The 17,885-nt window shown below is 47.8% G+C and overlaps 1 protein-coding gene across 2 annotated transcripts in view; it reads right to left on the bottom strand.

Moving 5' to 3' along the window:
- Kcnd3 (potassium voltage-gated channel subfamily D member 3) overlaps positions 1-17,885 on the bottom strand; it is a 212,505-nt gene that overhangs the window by 8,409 nt on the left and 186,211 nt on the right. For both annotated transcript variants that reach the window (XM_028889920.2, XM_028889922.2), the window contains exon 3: positions 2,990-3,152. In XM_028889920.2, the coding sequence (XP_028745753.1) occupies positions 2,990-3,152 (163 nt within the window). The remainder of the gene's footprint in view (positions 1-2,989; positions 3,153-17,885) is intronic.

Genomic DNA, 17,885 nt, shown 5'->3' with positions numbered 1-17,885 from the left:
AAACTGGGACAATCTAGGGAAGACAGGTAAGGGGTGGCTTCATATCCTTTATACCCTCTGTGCACTGTATAGTTCTATAAAATGGTTCAGACAAAACTGGGCATGCAACTACATGTGAATTTTTAATGACTACAATAAAATATTCCATTAAAAACAAAGGATATGGTACTGGAAGCATAGTCAAGGGATAGAATACTTTTGCCTAGAACACACAAGGCCCTGGGTTTAATCCCCCAGCACAACAAAAATAAAAATGTAAGCAAAACTAAACAATCTCCCTTGAAACCAAAAATTGTGGGTGGAGCTGGGACAGGTGGTGGCTTCTCTAGGCCCCATCCCAGGTGTCTCTGCTAGACACTCTCGACTCATCTCTGCTTCTCTTGGCCTAGGGAAGACAGTCCCCACGGGTAGATGTGACGGCACTAATTTCTTTTGAGCCTTTATCCACAAGGCACCTGAGCTGGAGCTTACTTTGATGTCCACGATGCTCCCAGAAAGGTGGTCAGAGCCAAGGACTATCACTAGCCTTCCTGACCTCCTCCCTGTCCCGTCTCCACTTTCACCAAGTCCCCTGGGCCCGCCCGCCTTGCCTTGGCTCACCATGACAGACTGAGTGCTGGAAGCAGACAGTATTGTTTTTTTTTTTCCTCTCACAGGAAGCCCAAGGTGAAAGAGACAGAGCTGTGCAACCTTGAGGAGAAACGGCATCCAGGCTAGGGAAAACACTGTAAATATTTACTTATTTCAAAGGAGAAAGAGGGCTTGGGCAGGGTTCATCTTGAGTAGCTCAGAGAGAGGAGAACACTAGAGTTGGCCCTTCTGGATTTATACACCCTGTGGGAACCATTCACTGTTACATTCTTCGCAGATGAGCTTCTCTGAGAAGTAGGAGTGGTGTGGCCAGGCAGGCGAAGGTGGCTGCAGGGCAGAGCTACCTCTGGAGGGGCTGTGACCATCGAGCCCCGCACGTCTGAGAACCCTAGCAGCTCTGTGAAAAGCCTGAGTTTGTGCTTGCCCAGGTTTAAAAGATGTGAGGGCAGAGTGTGCCACAGGATTCCCTGGCCCTCTGGACCTCAGAGTTTGGATATGGGAGCCCGGTTTTTCTCTGCCTCTTTATTTAGAACTGTGTGATGAATTTAGTCATTGTTCACATTTACCAGCTGACTTGAGCAGGGAGAGAGATAAGACTTCCATTTCTGGAGTGTCTGGGAGTGGGGAGACCTTGACCTTGGGTGAGGAGATAGAAGATAGATGCTGTAGGAGACAGAGGGTGTCAGAAGAAGGACCTTACGGCTGGCAATGTTTCAGACCAGGCACAGGTGTAGGATGGTAAGGCGGAGGTGATACAATGGCACACAAGATGTCATATTCGGGATTTGGGGACCAAGCAGGCTTGGCATATGATTATATTATTTACTGTTCTAAGTAAATTGTTATGCAACCATTGTTTTAGAGTTAGCTTAAACTTGTGGCTTTGTTACAGTCAGTCCACACAGACCTGTCCTGAGGTTCTAGACCACTTTGTCCAGTATTAGGCCCTGCTACCCAGGGGTTATTCTTGCAAGTGCGAACAAGTAATCTAGATGCAGGGCCTGTCACATGGAAGGTGCTTACATAAATGTCTGTAGAGGAAGTGAAGGGATGGAAGGAAGAATAAAACAGAGAACAAAATCCTTGTTGTGTCTAAGCCAATCTTCCAACAAGGTGCCCTTCTGTTCTTTGTACCTGAGACTCTGATCATGACTTCCAGAGGCTGAGATAATAAGGGTACCATTTTCAGCCCAGATTGAAAGGGAAATAGAAACAACCCTTCCCCCATCCTCCCTACCCCCGGCTCCAGATTCTCTTCTAGTCTTTGCCAACTTGATTAACTTTGGAATCACCTAGGAGACTGGTGAGGCACACACACGCTGGGAGTGTCTGTGATGGCGCTTCTCTAGAGAATTAACCGAGGAAGACCCACTTTAATGTGAGTGGGCTGTGGGCCTAGATGAAAACACAAAAGGCAAAAGAGAAAGACAGCCGAGTGCTGGCATTTCCCTCCTCTTGGCGGCCCGTCCACCAGAAGGTGAGGAACCATCTCCACCACCTGCTCCCCCTGCTGCCATGATGTTTGGGGGGCCAAGCAGTCAGACTAATTCTTCTGAAACTGTGAGTCAAAATAATTATTTCTTTTAATTATGTATGACAGGTGTTTGTCACAGCAGTGCAAATGTTAATAATACGGGATCCCGGCAAAAGTCATTGGCAGGAACCATCTCTGGAAGATGCCTGGGGGTTGGTGGTGTGTCTGTGCTGTCCCAGAGAGAAGCCTGAAGGCCAAGTGCAAAAGAGGCTTCTGAGCATACCAGCCTGTAGACGGACATCTTGCTCTGTATAAGCAGACAATATTTCACTTACCTGTCATCCTAAGTACAGACTTGGCAGAACCTAGAACTCCCCCCAAGCCTGATGCTGACTCTCCAGTCATCAGCTGAGTTCTGTGACTTCACATGGCACCCTGGTGTCTACTAACATTTAATGTTCCACTTGACCCAGAACGCAGTGGCCACAGAGTGTTCTCCTCTCACATTGGTCATTTTTCTTTTTTGCACATTTATTTTTGTCACTTGCTTTTGTATAGGCCCTCAACAGGATATTAAAGTGACATTTTGTTTCCTGGTAAGCTCTGGTATGGGAAAAGGAGGAACCAGGATCTGCTTGGTGGCCATGGCTGGGCATGAAGAAATGGAGCATGGGTCAGTTCAATAGACTACTTAAAAGGACAATCCAGTCATGTGTCAGTAGTGATAGTTTGTTGCATTCTGAAGCAGCAGACTGGGGCTGGAACTGAGGACATTGGTGGGTAGAAAGGGACATGAACTTGCCTTATCTTTCCAAGCCAGAGAGTGTCTGGGCAGGAATCCTCCAAAGAATCCAGGCCCGGCAAACCTGCCTGAGTCCCCCACCCTTTCTCCTTCTCTCCCTCAACCCTGCTTCTAAGGCTTACCTTTTGTGCCCTGCGTTTATCTGCTCTCTGGTTCTGGTGGTAGATCCTGCTGAAGTTGGAGACTATCACAGGGACTGGCAGAGCAATGACCAGGACACCACTCAGGGAGCAGATGGAGCCGAATATCTTCCCTGCGATGGTCTTAGGCACCATGTCTCCATATCTGTAAGAGAGAGGGAGAGGGGCGGGGAGGAGAGAGAGGATGTAAGGAGGTAAGGGGCCATTTGGGAAACAAGCGAGGCTTCTCAGCCATTCGTTCACTCACTCACTCACACATTCATTGATTTACTCATCAACATTTCACAGCATCTACACGGGCCAGTGATACAACCTTAGAGCAAAAGAGGCAAAACTTGTATGCTCATGGAGACACGTTTCTATAAGGAAGACCACACATGAGAAAATGTGACATTGAAAAACTCGGTGGTAAAAAGATAACCAGGCCAAGAAAGACAAATGTTACAAGTTCTCACTCATCTATGGGTTTTAGCATCAAATCTTAGATTTGTGTTTAATTTGGAGTATCTGTAGAACTCAGAAAACCAGAAAGGGACCATTGGTGGGAGGCGGGGGAAGAAGGATCTCCAGGGAGAGAGGAGAGTGCAACACAGGGGATATGACGGGGAAGGGGACTCACATCGAGAGAAGTATAAGTGGGAAGAAGGATAAAAGGGTAGGGCAAGGAGGCGTGGGGGAGGAATGACTGACTCCAAAGATGTTTGAAGAAGTGATATGGCAACCTACTATTTTATAAGCTTCATGTATATGATATATGAGCTGTCAGCCAAGGGTGTCCTGGAGACCCCCCAAACAACACAGCTTATTACCATTGCTCTTGGCTGAGCACTAGAACTTGGTAAGACTCTGTTGCTGCAGACACCACACACATTGGTCATAGGGCATGGAGAAATCAAGTCGGTACTGACCAGCAAGCTTCCTCCCTGCTGGCCAGTTTCATAGGACTAGGAAGTGCTATGCAGGCTCCTGGGGGGTGCATGGTCAATAACAGTCTTACTCAGCTGTGAACTCTGTGAACTGCAATAATGGCCAGCATGGCAAACTATGCCCATGGACATCAAAGCAGAATGAATGTTACGCGAGTAACCAAGAACTTTTGTTTGGGTTTAAGGCCTGATCTATGAGTCCCTACTCCTAAATGAGGAGTTATAGACATTTGATGACTTTTGGTGGGGAGGGACAGTCAGTTTTCTGTTATGGCTCCTGGTAGGTCGACCACAACCTAGGGGAGAGTGTGTGGACAGCACAAATTGGAAAGCACATGCCTGGTACTGTAAATCTGGCCAAGAACTCATGGTTGAGGAGCTCACAGGCCCCAGATGTGAACCTACTGCTATTATTTCTGTAAATGGACATAGTATCAAACTGCTCTCTAAACTCTTCTCTCTACACTCATAGATTAGTGAAGTTCTCAGACCACATCAGAGAAGTTTCTTTGTGAGTAGATGGTGGTTAATGCACAAACTCACAACTGGTCAAAGTGCAGAGAATAAGTGACCGGGGAGTGCTCAGCCACTAATGAGACACCTATGTCGTATTTCCTTCCCAAGCTCCGGGATCGTCATGGATGAGGGGACAGGAAGACTGCAAGACCCAGAGGCTGGGGATGACTGAAGTCTTCTGGCTGCAACAGAATGGCCGCACTCATGAACTCACAGCAGCTGTGTTTGCCTCCACAAGATCAAGCTAGTCCCCACCCCTAACTGAGGAGATATGGACATTTGATGGCTTTGAGGGAGGGAAGGACAATCAATTTTCTTTGGAGCTCTCTCAAGTGCTTCACATGCTGGCTGTTGACCTCAGGACCAACATGTCCCAGCCCTTGCTCAGCGCCTGGCAGGCTGGCCAGAGCCTCCTTCTTGCAATCAGTAAGATGCTCTCCACAGCAGTTATGTTTGGCCTCCTCTTTACTGAGATAACTTAAAGGCCTTATGAAGGAAAGAGCTGGGATAACATCCTTGGCCAAAGCCATGAGCCCTTTGTGTCTGTAACAGAAACAGCTTTAGCATGTCCAGGACTCTTTGCTGCTAAAAAGATGAAACTTAAAAATAGTGATTCTTAGGGGACCCAGGTGTCCTGGGTTTCCATGGAGGATGTGGAAGGAGACAGGTTAGCCACATTGGAAGTCGAAGGTCCTTACCTGAACACTCGAGGGCTGTGGACAGGGCAAATGTTGGGTGAATGAATATACAAACGAATGACTTCGTGTATGTTCCTCAAAACCTTAAGAAGCAGTCTCTGGGGACTGTTTTCCTTCTCACTGTTCAGGGACCTGGGTTCTGGCTTAAGCTTCCCAGGCACACACTACCATTAGGACCTGCTCTGATCCTTTTGTGACCCCATTTGCCTCTTCAGCCTTAACACTCAGGAGAGCAGGGAGGCTGAGGGCTTAGACTGTTTTTTACTAAGATGATCTGGGTTCAAGACCCTCCTAGGCCTCCATTAAATAACTGTGTGACCTTGGACAGTTATTTCTTTGGGCCTCTGGTCCCTTTATAAAGTGAAAATAACATGAGTAACCAATGTTAGGATCTCACTGTGACATGTGTAGCCTACGAACTTTAAACTCACTAGCTTTTCCGCAGGCATTCTAGAAACCATGATTTCTGTTGGGGGGGCGGGAGGGGCTCTAAAAGCAGTTCATTGTTTCAAGTCCACACGACCCCAGTGATGGAGACAAGCAGCTTCCACGCAATAGGTCATGTTAGTTGAGGTTTTCAGACGATATGACTGACTGAAGGTACCTGTGGGTGCCAACTAAGGATGGCACAGGGACGGAAGGCCAGAGTCTGGAAGGCTGCACTGGAGAGTGGCTGAGGCTGGTGAAAACGCTAAGTAAAACACCGTGCTTGTTTTAGACATTTGAAGAAAGAACAAGGGTAGGGGGAGCTATGCCCACTGCTGGGCAGATGGTCTGGGGAGAAAACAGAATGACTCCACTCCCGGGCACTTCTGCCTTCTCTGTTGAGAGGAATGCGTTTTCATCTGGAGAAGCCTGGGACCGATGCGGATCAGAAGGGTCTGAGGCCTGGAGCCTGGGGGGTGGGGAGAGAGGGCAAGTGCCTAGCTGGACTCAGTGGATTCCCACCAGAGGTGTGCACGGCCCCTACTCTGGAGATAGGAGCACACGCGGGGGCAGCAGAACCACGGCTTGTGATCTCTGATCACAGCACAGCAGAGACACCAAGAGACTAGAGGTGGAAGATTGCTTTGTTGGTATTTTTAAATCGAGAAACCACAGACCAATGGGCTTGGCATCCATCACTTCTGCCATCAGATTGCTGGCAGAATTCAAAAGCAGATTATTAAGCGGACAGCTTGTGAACGCTTGGAAAATAAGCTGTGTTTGGTTTGTTATGCACACCTCTTGCCAACTTAACCTTATTTCTTGTTTTGAGAGTGAGGTTAACCGGCTGGCAGATCAGGGGATGGCTAGAGGCCCATTGTCAAGACTTTGCAGGATGCCATCTTGCCCCAGTTCTTCACGTCCTTGACAAGCTAGAGGGAGTGGTATGGTTGGAGGAGTGATTAGGAGGGGCTGAGTGACCATCTCTAGTTTTCTGGCATGTTTTCAAGATAACCAATGGTGCTCCTAGGCCAGCAAAGCAAGTGCACAGCTCAGTTGGGAGGACCTCCTTTAGCAAAGGAGTAAACATCAACGAAATAAAGAAGGGATCTAAAGTCCAGTCTCCAGTGGTGTGTTCCAGAATTTTCCAGCAACTTGCATAAAGCCAGAGGGAGGCAGCATGGCCTAATAATTGAGGGAAGAGCTGGAATCAGACCTGGGTTTATATCCTGGGCCAGTAGGACTCACTAACTAGTTAAATGACCCTGGACAACATTTAACGGAGCCTGTACCACTGATACCACCTATTGAATGGGCTTCATATCCCCAGAACTCTCATAATAATTCAGAAAAAAAAGTTTAGTTTCATGCTTGGGTGAATGTAAGTTGTCTACAAATAGTGTGGTAGACTTGGTTTTCTGTTCATAGTCTACCCTGTGCCCCTCACTCAACAATATGATATGAACTCTGTCTAGAAAAGCTGCCAACTACACACTGGGCACACGGCTCTCATTCTCTCCAGTCATAGCAAGTTCAATATAAAGTATCTTCTTCCCTAAGCTGGGCCAGTGAGTCCCCACCCTAGATTTACTTCTGGCCAATTTATTAAGATACATTAACACACTATAACATTCAACTATGTGAGTTGTCTATTTCATCAGCTTCTAGTGTGGTTGGTTGTCCAGCTGTGCTTCTACCACCCACGGTAATTTTGTGTCGACCAGGAAGCAAATCCAAGGCTACACATACTAAAGAAGTGCACTACCACCGAGCTATACCGGAAGTCCCTAATGAGAAGATTTTCATTCCTTTCTTTCTTCCTCCTTCTCTCCCTCCTTCCTTTCTTCTTCTTTTTCTCCTTCTCCTCCTCCTCCTTTTTTAGTTCTGGTTGAGTGTGTGTGTGTGTGTGTGTGTGTGTGTGTGTGTGTGTGTATGCTTGTTAGAGAATGAATCCAGGGTTTCCTGTACAAACGTCCTATCATTGACCTATATCCCACCCATGAGACATCTTTAAAACCCGTGAAAACCACACATTCATTAGCAGTCTGAGACTATCCACATCCCACTGATGCTGTCTCTGTAGCTGTCTGTACTTTAGATGTTTCACCCATGGACCACACATGTCTGACTTCTTTTTACTCAGCATTCTCAAGACCCAACCACATGCTAGTATGTATCAAAACCTCTTCACTCCTTCTTATGTCTCAATCGTATTCACCTGTGAGGATAGGTCACATTTTGTTAACTGATTCATCAGCTGACAGGCAATGGGGTTGATTTCATGTTCTATCTATTATGAAGGATGCGTTTTCTTAATAGGTGAACAATCATGTATTAACTTTTTCATGACTGTGTTTTCATGAGCTAAGGGTCACATGGTAATATTTATCAGCATGGGGTACTGCCGGGCTGTTTTGCACAGAATAACATTTTATAACCTCACCAGTGATGAATATGGGGTCCAACATGTCCTCATCTAAAATAACACTTGCTATTTTCTGTCTTTGTGATGATGGCTTCTGTAGTGAGTGTGAGGTGGTATCTCAGTGTGATTTGATTTGCATTTTCCTGATAGCTTCGGATGCTGGCATCTTTCTACCTTCTCCGTTATCATACCTTGTAGTATACCTCACAGTATATTGCCATATGCTATTTAAGCTTGTTGAAAGCATTCTCTGGGAGTGAGGAAACCCTCCCTTGTCTTCTACAAAATTCTCTGTCCTAGGGCAGGCTGCCTTCTCCTGACTCTGTAACAAGGAGAAAGAAAACACCAAAATAGCTAACGAGTTTAAAACATTGTGTCTTTGAGATCAGCTAGAAGATAAATTATTTCCAACCGAGGATGTTATTGTTTATTCCATAATATAGAATGCATACAGTGGGAACAGGAATCAGAAACCCATCCACGGAGAAGATGGGAAGGTCTTTCCGTCAAGACTCTCTCAGTCAGGAACTCCAGCTGACTGCCTCGGTTTCCCCAGTTTGCTTCTGCTGGATGAGTGTAAGTGCTCAATGTGATGATGCTGTTCCTCTGCTGCTGTTTGTTCTTTTACTTGGAAGCCTCACCTGAGGGAACACTCTGCTTTGTCCAGGACTCTCTCAATCAAGAACTCCAGCCGGCTGCCTCAACAGAGCTTTCCCAGTCAATTTCTGCTGGATGTTTGTAAGCCCTCGATTTGACGCATTTACCTGCTGTTTGCTTTTTCACTCGATTTGATGTTGTTTTTGCCATCTATCCGCTGTTTCAACCTACCTGTTCCTTGCTATTTACTCCTTTTCCTTTTGCTTGCTACACGCTCGATAGACGCATTCATTCAAAACCCAAAGCATGGCTATTGTCGATCATTCTTGGACTGTACAGACTATACCTTTGGGACCAGACCAATCTCTTTTAAAGAAATCTGAAGCTTCTCTGGAGCTACTGGCAGCTATGTTTTCTGCTGTGGGGAAACACCGCATTGCTGTTAGGAAGGGAAAAGGCTGAAGCACAGAAGGAGATCAAAGCTGGAATATGATGGAGTTTGAGCTGTGGTCCTCGCTGGGTTTGAGGGCCAGCTGTACCCTTGACTTTTCACCAAGTCTCAGTTGATCTATCCGGGCCCCACCCACATGATCCGGCTCACTAGAGGTTTTGCTTACTCTTCTTTCATTTGGATCCAATAAAGATGATAACGGAGAGGCTGCCATGACTGATTGTTCTTAAGTTTTTCAAATTTCTAAATGGCAGAGTTACTATGCAATAGAGTCTTTAGGAGTCAAAGAGATTTTAACAGGTTGTAATCACGGGTGAAATCAGCCAGATTAATTTAACAAAGATAAATGATACCACCAGAATTTGATTCAAATAATCAATGACTTACATAGCTGATGAGAATCTATATATATATATTTTTTTAAAAAAGCAATCACCAGGGAATTTAGCTCCAGCACCCACCATCACTGTGATAGCTTCTGAACTCCTAATGGCATCTTAGGCTGGACTGACAGGAGAACAGATCCCAAGAAGGTGGTCCAGAGAATCGTTCTCCTCCACTCCTGATGCATACCATGGCATCTCCAGGCTGTGTCACAGGCCAGGCACCTCACGTGCCTATAGAATTGCCTAACTGAATCCCACACAGAGGACGCTAGGGTGGAGAGCTTTGTGGAGTATTCTGTTAACAATGGGAACATTTTGCCTGAAGGGGTGGGTCTGCGGAGGAGGATTGGGGGGGGGGGGCTAAACTGGAAGCTGTGCTCGGGGACGACTTTATCTGCACCTGTGGGGCTCATGGCAACCCGCCATCTCAGGCAGGGATGAGAAGCCTAAGTGTAAAGAGGACAAGACCATGCTCATGTCAGTTGAGTAGCAAGAGGCAGAATACTGGGGTTAGACAGGGCTATTTCCCATAGCCCTCCGCTGTCCTTTACCTCCAACCTCCCAGGTAGGAGAAGACAGGAGTAAGTGGCATCGAGGGAGACGGTGGCCTGGGAAGAGAGCTCTAAGGACTCAGCAGGAATTGGCTCCCTCTTCCCCTTCCTATCTCTGTGCCCTCAGTAGTAGCAGTATGGTGTAGTGGTCAAAAGCATGGGTCCCAAGTGCCAGCCTGCCTGCCGACGGCTCAGCTCCTGGCTTTGCTACTAGCTGCCGACTTTGGGCATATTTCTTGCCTTTTCTTTCCTTCGTTGGCTTCCTGGCATTTGTAGAACAGTGGAGTAAACGAGTTTCTATTTGTGAAAGTGCTCGGTCTTCACAGGTGTTTATCAAGTACGTCCTGGACTCAGGTCACTGTTATTTTTAGACTGGACTTCTGCAGAGGCCTGTAAATATGACTTCTTATGTCTGCTTCCTTTCTCCTTTGAGACACAAAGATGTGCTTAAAATGCAAACCTAAGGATGCCATCCCCCTACCCCTGCTCAGTGTGTTTCAAGAAATGTTTGTGGAACATTCAGGCAACGTGTAAAGGCCATGTGTGGTGGCGATACAGAGGCAGCGTGCCTGTCACTTAACAGCCAAGGGGTGTTGTGATAATGACCATGATGGCCAGGAGCAAGTGTCCACCCGGGCAGATGTGTCATGCATGATGGTGGGGGGCGGGGTACAGTTGGTAATAGTTCTCTGAGTTCCAATGGAAACATGTGGCCTGTTTTATCTGTGGAATTTCAAAAGAGAGAGAGAGAGCGCTACGGAAAAGCTCACCAAAACACCACCCTGGACAGGCAGGTGTGTACTAGAGGTGCAAGGAAGCCTCTCCTGGGGCAGGTGAGATGGCTCGGTGGGTAGCGGGGCTTGCTGCCAAACCGGACACCCTGACTTCAATTCTCATGGTAGGGGAGAAAAATGACTCTATCAAGGTGTCCTCTCGACCTCCACCTGTGTGCTCTGGTCCCCAATAAATATACAAGCATAAATAAAATGTAAAACAAAGGTAATGTTCTAGGCACAGGACTCAGGACTCCACCTAGACCCTCCGGCATGGGGTCACCTGTCTGTGCTGCACGGGGGGGGGGGCATCCAGGACTCACCGCTCTCTGTTTTCTGCCCCCTCTCTCAGCATGTCCTCAGTAATCCACAGTGATGTCTGGGCTGAGGCAAGAGCAGGGAAGCTTACCTCCCTAATACGGGAGGCTAATTAATTTGTATTAGGGCTTAGGGATAATTAAACTTTTTATCTGAACTTAAGCTGCACAAACCACCCGCCTTGTACAGTTAATTGCGCCTTCATTTCCTCCTCCAGGTGCCAGGAGATAAGTGCAGCTGAGCTCCGGCTGCTTCTGCCTGCCTCTCAGGTGGGGCCAGAAGACCATCTGGGGGGAGTCCACTGTTACTGGATGCCAAGGCACTGTCCACTTAGTGCCCAACTGGGGGAGCTCTATCAAGGAGGCACATCCCTGATGGATTTTATAAGGAGCAAGTCTTGACTGCTGGCACACCTGCTCCTGAGTCCACCTTCTTCTCTGAGAAGCAATGAGGTGGGCTTCCTCTTTGGGTGGGGCCAGGAAAAGAGTTCTGAGGGCTGGCTGGGCAACCATGGTGAACCCTGGGAACTTCAGACCTCTTGGCTTCCTCCAAGTGCAGGACTAAAGGACAATTCAATGGTAGATGACCCCGAGGACAATGAGCACACCCAAACCATGAACCTGGGCTGTTTTCTCTCGACAAACATTGCTGCAGCCTCTTTCCAAGCCCAAAGCCATTCATTCCATGAATCAGTGTAGCTGAGATGTGTGTATTCAAGTTCCTCTGCCCCGTCTGGCACATCACACATCACTTCATTTGTTCCTCCCAACAACCCTAAGAAGTAGATACATTATCCTCATGTTACAGATAATGAAATCGAAAAGCATTCCCAAGGTCACGTGGCTGGCTAGCTGCAGAACTGGGATATAGGAGGGTCTTTGACTCCAGAGTTCCTGCACACAACTGCCAGTCACTGAGAAGCTGTCATCCTGAGAAGCCAACATGGCAGGTGGTAGCTAAGCCAGAGAGTAAGGGGGCAACATTTTTAAGAGGGACTCCTTAGGGGCCTGGGAAATGAAGCAAATGCTCCCTCAACTGAAAACACACCCTGCTGCTCACGTCTCCAAAGTAAGATGCACCTTAGTGCTCATCGGCTAACTGGATCCTGGCTCCAACCTGGAGCAGAAAGATTGGACTGCATCTGGGGTAGATCCACAGAGGGGAGCTGAGACTCAGAGAGAGGCCCCAGCAACCGTGGCAGCAATAGCTCCACAAATATTTTTTGTGTGTTTGTTTCATTTATATTTTTGTTTCAGTTTTTTTTTTTGATAGAGGTTATTGTAAGCTGGCCTGAACTCATTATGTAGCCGAGGATCGCCTTAAATTCTTGACCCTCCTCCTGCCTCCGTCTCCCAAAGGCCTGGATTATAAGCATGTGCCGCTTTCCCCCCCCACGCCGATCCATTTTCATTAGGCATCAGTGTGGGTCATTTATTCCTCAGCAGCCTTTCTTCTGGGGTAAGTTAACTGAAGATGGGGTTAAGAGCACACTTGGGAGCGCCATGCTGGCGCTGAAAACCAGGCTGGCTGTCCTCTCCTGCAGGAAAGGAGAGATGAGTCCAAAGAGAAAGGATAGCCTAGAGAGAGGAAGAGGAGATGGCAAGGGTGGAGGCAAGGAAGCCCAGTGGAAGGCTCTTTGGTGCTGAGGAGAATGTTCTAGGCCCATGCACACAGACCACAGAGAAGGGGCTGTGTGAATTTCTCGGGCATTTGCTGTGTTAGTGTTGCTGCACAGGGTTACCACCAATCATAGATGCAGGCTCATGGCAAGAGATGGGCGACATTCTTGAGCTATGGCAATGATCTTGCTTTGCTGTCTCAAAAGCCATGCTGGGTAACAAACCTGATACCTCAACCCAGGGTCTCAAACTTTAGTGTCCATGAGAACTTCCCAGAAGCCACAGTGAAGACGTTGGCTGCTAGGCTCTAGTCGCTGACCTCTGATTCTGGAGATCTGTGGGAGCACTGGAGAACCTGCACTGGAGATTCCTAGGTGACATGGATATTGGTGATTTGGAAACCACACAGCTCTGAACCATGTTTTTTTCCCCATGGGCTATACATCTATAGGCTCAGAATGTCGGAGGGCAGGGTCTACAGCCATCAGTTTCTGGCCACTTAAGTTACTGTACAAATGAGGAAACTAAGAAATTTTCTGAGTTAGAGGAGAGCCTGATTTGTTGCCAAGAGCGTTTAATGCACACACTAATGCACATACACATATGCACACACACAGAGACACAAATACAGACACATCCACAAATAAACATAGATGACACACAATGAACACAGACAGACACACAGACACAAAACTGCCCTCTTCTCTCCCTTTCTCTTGCTGCTCATGCTTCTGCCACACTGGGAAATCTGTGCTCCAAATGCTGCAGGCCTCTCCACGACCTCCAACCTCCCTCTGAGTCCTTCTCTCCACTGAGACTGATCTGCTCTGGCAGCTCACACTCCTGTTTCCAGATGTTGTTCAAATGTCACCTCCTCAGGCTCTCCTTGACTTGGCAGTCAACACAGCAGTCACCTCTGTCTTCCACATCCATCAGGGCATTCACTCCTTTAGGCCCTAAGAGACTTTGCAAAATGTCAGTTTTCCTCATTGGTTAGGAACAGTCTGAGGACGGGACTGTGCATCTATGGATTCCTGGTGCCCAATACGTTGCATGGTGTGCAGTAAGGATTCAACAGTTCACAGGTGCAAGCCCCTCCTACTATGTGGTTCCATGAACTGGATAGGACCTTGGGACTGACTTAAACAGACTGTAAGCTTCAGGAAGGCAGAGAAATGTGCAACTATACCTAGCACAAGACAGATGCTCAAGATACTTGCTGAATGAATGAAAAAAATTATAAATGTTTTTCAGTGGGACTTCTCTTTTGGCCAACTAGATCGCCAGAGGGCTCTATTGCTATAGGATGTCTACCTCCTAATTATATTTAAATCAAGTTTTATTTATTTATTTCTATTTGTGTGTATGTGTGTGTGTCTAAATGAATTTATGTACACCATGTACCTGTGGGTGTCAAGAAAGTCAAAAGAGGGTGTCGAATACCCTGGAGCAGGAGTGGTTGTGAGCTACCTGACCTAGGTGCTGGGAGTTGAAACTGAGTCCTCTACAAAGACAGTAAGCACTCTTAACTTCTGAGCCATCTCTCCAGCCCCTGAATATACTTTTTGATAAGATGCATGCTCATTTGAAGTAGAGAAAAATCTGTTTTACTCCAATAAAAAGGAACCAATCACAAGGCAGAGTCACAGCTGGAGGAGTGAGCTGGGGGCCGAGGGAACACAGCTGCTCCGAGGCATATGCCTGCGAGAGCTCAGCGATCTATGGTTTGTTTCTGGGCCAACAGCAACAAAGGACTATGGAAAACTAAGTTCAGTCCGGGGAGTGGGCTGAATGACTCCCAGGTGGTACACCATATTTAAATCCTGCCCACAGGTAGACTCTTGAACCTGGACCTTCAGAATTCCCACACACCAAGACAACGAAAGTAACAGGGAAGGAAACAAGCAGCCGTGAGTGAGGGTTACTAAAGAAAGTAGGTTCACACAACTCATCCAGGCCTTCAGACACCTCATCCAGGCCTTCAGACACCCCATCCAGGCCTTCAGACAGCACATCCAGGCCTTCAGATACCCCATCCAGGCCTTCAGACACCCTATCCAGGCCTTCAGACACCCCATCCAGGTCTTCAGACAGCATATCCAGGCCTTCAGATACCCCATCTAGGCCTTCAGACACTCTGTCCAGGGCTTCAGACACCCTATCCAGGCCCTCAGACACCTCTGTCCCGGCCTTCAGATATCCCTGTCCAGACCCTCAGATATCCCATCCAGGGCCTCTGATACTGATACAGAGTAGATATCTATGAAATGTTCTTTGAAGCAAAACCAAAACTGTAGATATCTATGAAATGTTCTTTGAAGCAAAACTGGAGTTGCAAAGATGGGCAGCTCAGGGTGGGAACCCCCAAACCAGCACCTCCAGAAAGGTGCTTGGTTCTCTGGCTAGCTGTGTCAGTCGGAAGCTCTGGCTTCTTATCTCCTGCCCACTGAGCACCCGCCGATTGCTCCCTTCTTGTTGATGGCTTTAGAACTGGATCTCTAGATTTTCATGTGAAAATAGACTGTGTCTGTTCCCGAATTTCAGCTCATCACCTAAATGATTTCGGTTACCTCTTTAGGATGGGGAATGGCATGAAAAATTCCTTCTGGTCAAGAGTAAGAACCTGCCTACCATTCTGGAGGAGCAGTTCCAGTGGCCTGGCTCAGGGACCACCCTTAAGGAAGGGGTGCTGGGCTTGAGCCACAATGAAGAGACAGGTGGAATGAGCCCTTGGATGGTGCAGTCTCCACTAAAACGCCACCGGGTTCTGCTGGGTAGGCCCACCTCACACAGAAAGGCGCAACTGTTCTTTTTTCTTTTTTTTTCTGTCTCTTTCTTTCTGATGCTGACCAGAGACTAAATATGTTTTCTGATACCTGGCACTTACTCTTTGTCTGAAGCCCGTCCCCTGGACCACGTGACTGCCTGCCTCCACATGGCTGACCTCCAGGCCAGCTTAACTCGGACAGCACAGCCTTTCCCCATTCTCATGGTCCAGACAGCTGCTGAAATTTATAGCTTGCCTCCTCGGGGGTTTCTCTTGTGAAGTCTAATGAAATTGTTTTTGAACTTCAACCAACCAACCAACCTACCTACCTACCTACTTGCCAGGACCCACTAGGACAATATGAAAAAGAATCAGTCTGAGGTTCTAGAAGTGAAAAGTTAAAAATACCCAAATTCAGTAGGCCCGAGTAAAATGCTATACACCAACTGGTATCCTCGCCGGGCTCTTCTATGGGAGAACTTCTCTTCCCAACCCAGTTCTTGGGGCCCCTCATGTTGTCACTTGTTCCAGGACCTGAGCTCATTCTTGCTGTGACTAGTAGGAGAGCAGTAAAGCAAAGATCAGGGTGTGTGTGTGTGTGTGTGTGTGTGTGTGTGTGTGTGTGTGTGTGCCTGTGCTACCTTGCTTCTGAATGAGGCACTCATGGTGGCCACACTGCAGAGCTGAACAAAGCTAGGCTACTACGGAGACCCAGTCTCTTTGGGTCCCCTGAAAAGCACACTGACATGGACGAGTGGAGATGGGGAACAGATTACAAACCAGTATGAGAACTAGATGGAGATGGAATAACTATGCTCCCCACCCATCCATCTGTGGATAGAAACGAGAAGAGACACAGTCAAGCAATCGACTTCACTACTGGTCTCCTCTCAATGAGAGGATGTTGAGGTGGAAGCTGGGATTTGCTTAAAACCATGACCCTTACGTGTCTAGGTATTTGTTCCCTGGCTCTGGCTGTGCTTGTTTTGAGTGTCGTTGTCAGAGACATTTGTACTTTGAGGAAGAAGTAATAGGAGGAAGAGCTGAGGTCTCAGGGGCCAAGACATCCCTTAGCTCCTGCCTGGGCTCATTAGAACAGACACCACTTAGGGTGGCAGGGCAAGGGGGGGTCAAGCCACACTGGCATGTCCACAGCCCCAATCTTGATCGGCATACTTTTGTAGAAACTGTAGCCTGCTCAGTTTATTCTCCCCAACCTCAGATCCTAGGAAACATTTCACCATTATCTTCTCACACTCCCGAGAGTAGGGGTTGACCCAGAAGAGCCGTGACAAACAGTACATGTCTGGTCAAATCATGGAGCTCCCTCAGAGACTTTGTCCCCCAGGCATGCACCATCTGCTCCTCTTTCTCCATATGGGCATCACAGAAGCCCTTCTCCCTGGGTCAGATGCTCAGCCTTCTGCCACCCTGGGCCAGCAAGCTCCACGGTGGAGCAAGCACCAGGACAACAAGTCTTTGGTTAAAAGCACGGCGGGCATGTCATACAGACGGGGATGAAGGCTCTTGAAAATATGCAACAGAGGCATGATGGGGCCAAGGTCAGACACCGGTGACTCTCGGGGTGAGGTGCTGAGGTTAAAGTTCATGGGGTGACAGGGAGCAAGGCTGCAGATGCTGGGCTAGATAGGCAGTAAGCCTGAGTGACTTCTTAGGCCCTATTTGTTGATGCGGATCTTCTTCAAGCTGCAGTCTAGCCTCTGTCGGCATACCTCTGACTCTGTTTTCTGTGATCCTAGCTGAAATGGGTACAGGCAGACAGGAGGCAAAGGTGGGAACGATGTAGCTTGTTGGGATGAGAGGGGTCAAGTCATATTAAAGTGCTAAGCCACTGGCTGTCTGAGCCTGCATACACCCACCAGCTATCATGCTCCACACACACTGTGTTTTGCCCTGCCCAGGCTTTTTTTTTTTTTTTTAATCTTGTCCGCATTCCTCTCCTTTGCACTGAGCTATACTCTGAGACCACTTTCTTCCTTCTTGGGGGTTCTCCTCTCCCCTCTTCTCTGATCCCATCTTCTGAAGCCCGGTTCCTCCCCTCCCACTAAGCTGTATCTGACTCAGTTTTAGACTTACAGGTCTGGCAGGCGGCCCTCACTAGTCTCTCTATCCTGCTCTCCTGGTGGACTTCAGATAGGCCTGTGTGGAAGTCAGTGTTCCTCTCCCTCCCTCTCTCTCTCCCGTTGACAGACTTCCAGCAGTCACAAGCTTCCTGGGTCTCATTTGCTTAATCTGAAAAATGAACAACAGTAACTCTCTTCATCGGGGTTTTGGTGAAAGTCGAGCCCATCACAGCATAAGTGATAGACAGCTTTTAGTTACCCTGTAGGAAGCAACCCGGGTCACCACTGGGCTGCCCTCACTGTCAGTTCATCTTTAGCTCACACCCCTGAGTTCCTGTTCT

Source organism: Peromyscus leucopus, chromosome 6 (assembly GCF_004664715.2).
Source record: "Peromyscus leucopus breed LL Stock chromosome 6, UCI_PerLeu_2.1, whole genome shotgun sequence".
NCBI classification, from domain to species: Eukaryota; Metazoa; Chordata; class Mammalia; order Rodentia; family Cricetidae; genus Peromyscus; species Peromyscus leucopus.
The sequence above is the reverse complement of the archived record's forward strand: the minus strand, read 5'-3'. Positions and strand labels throughout refer to the sequence as shown.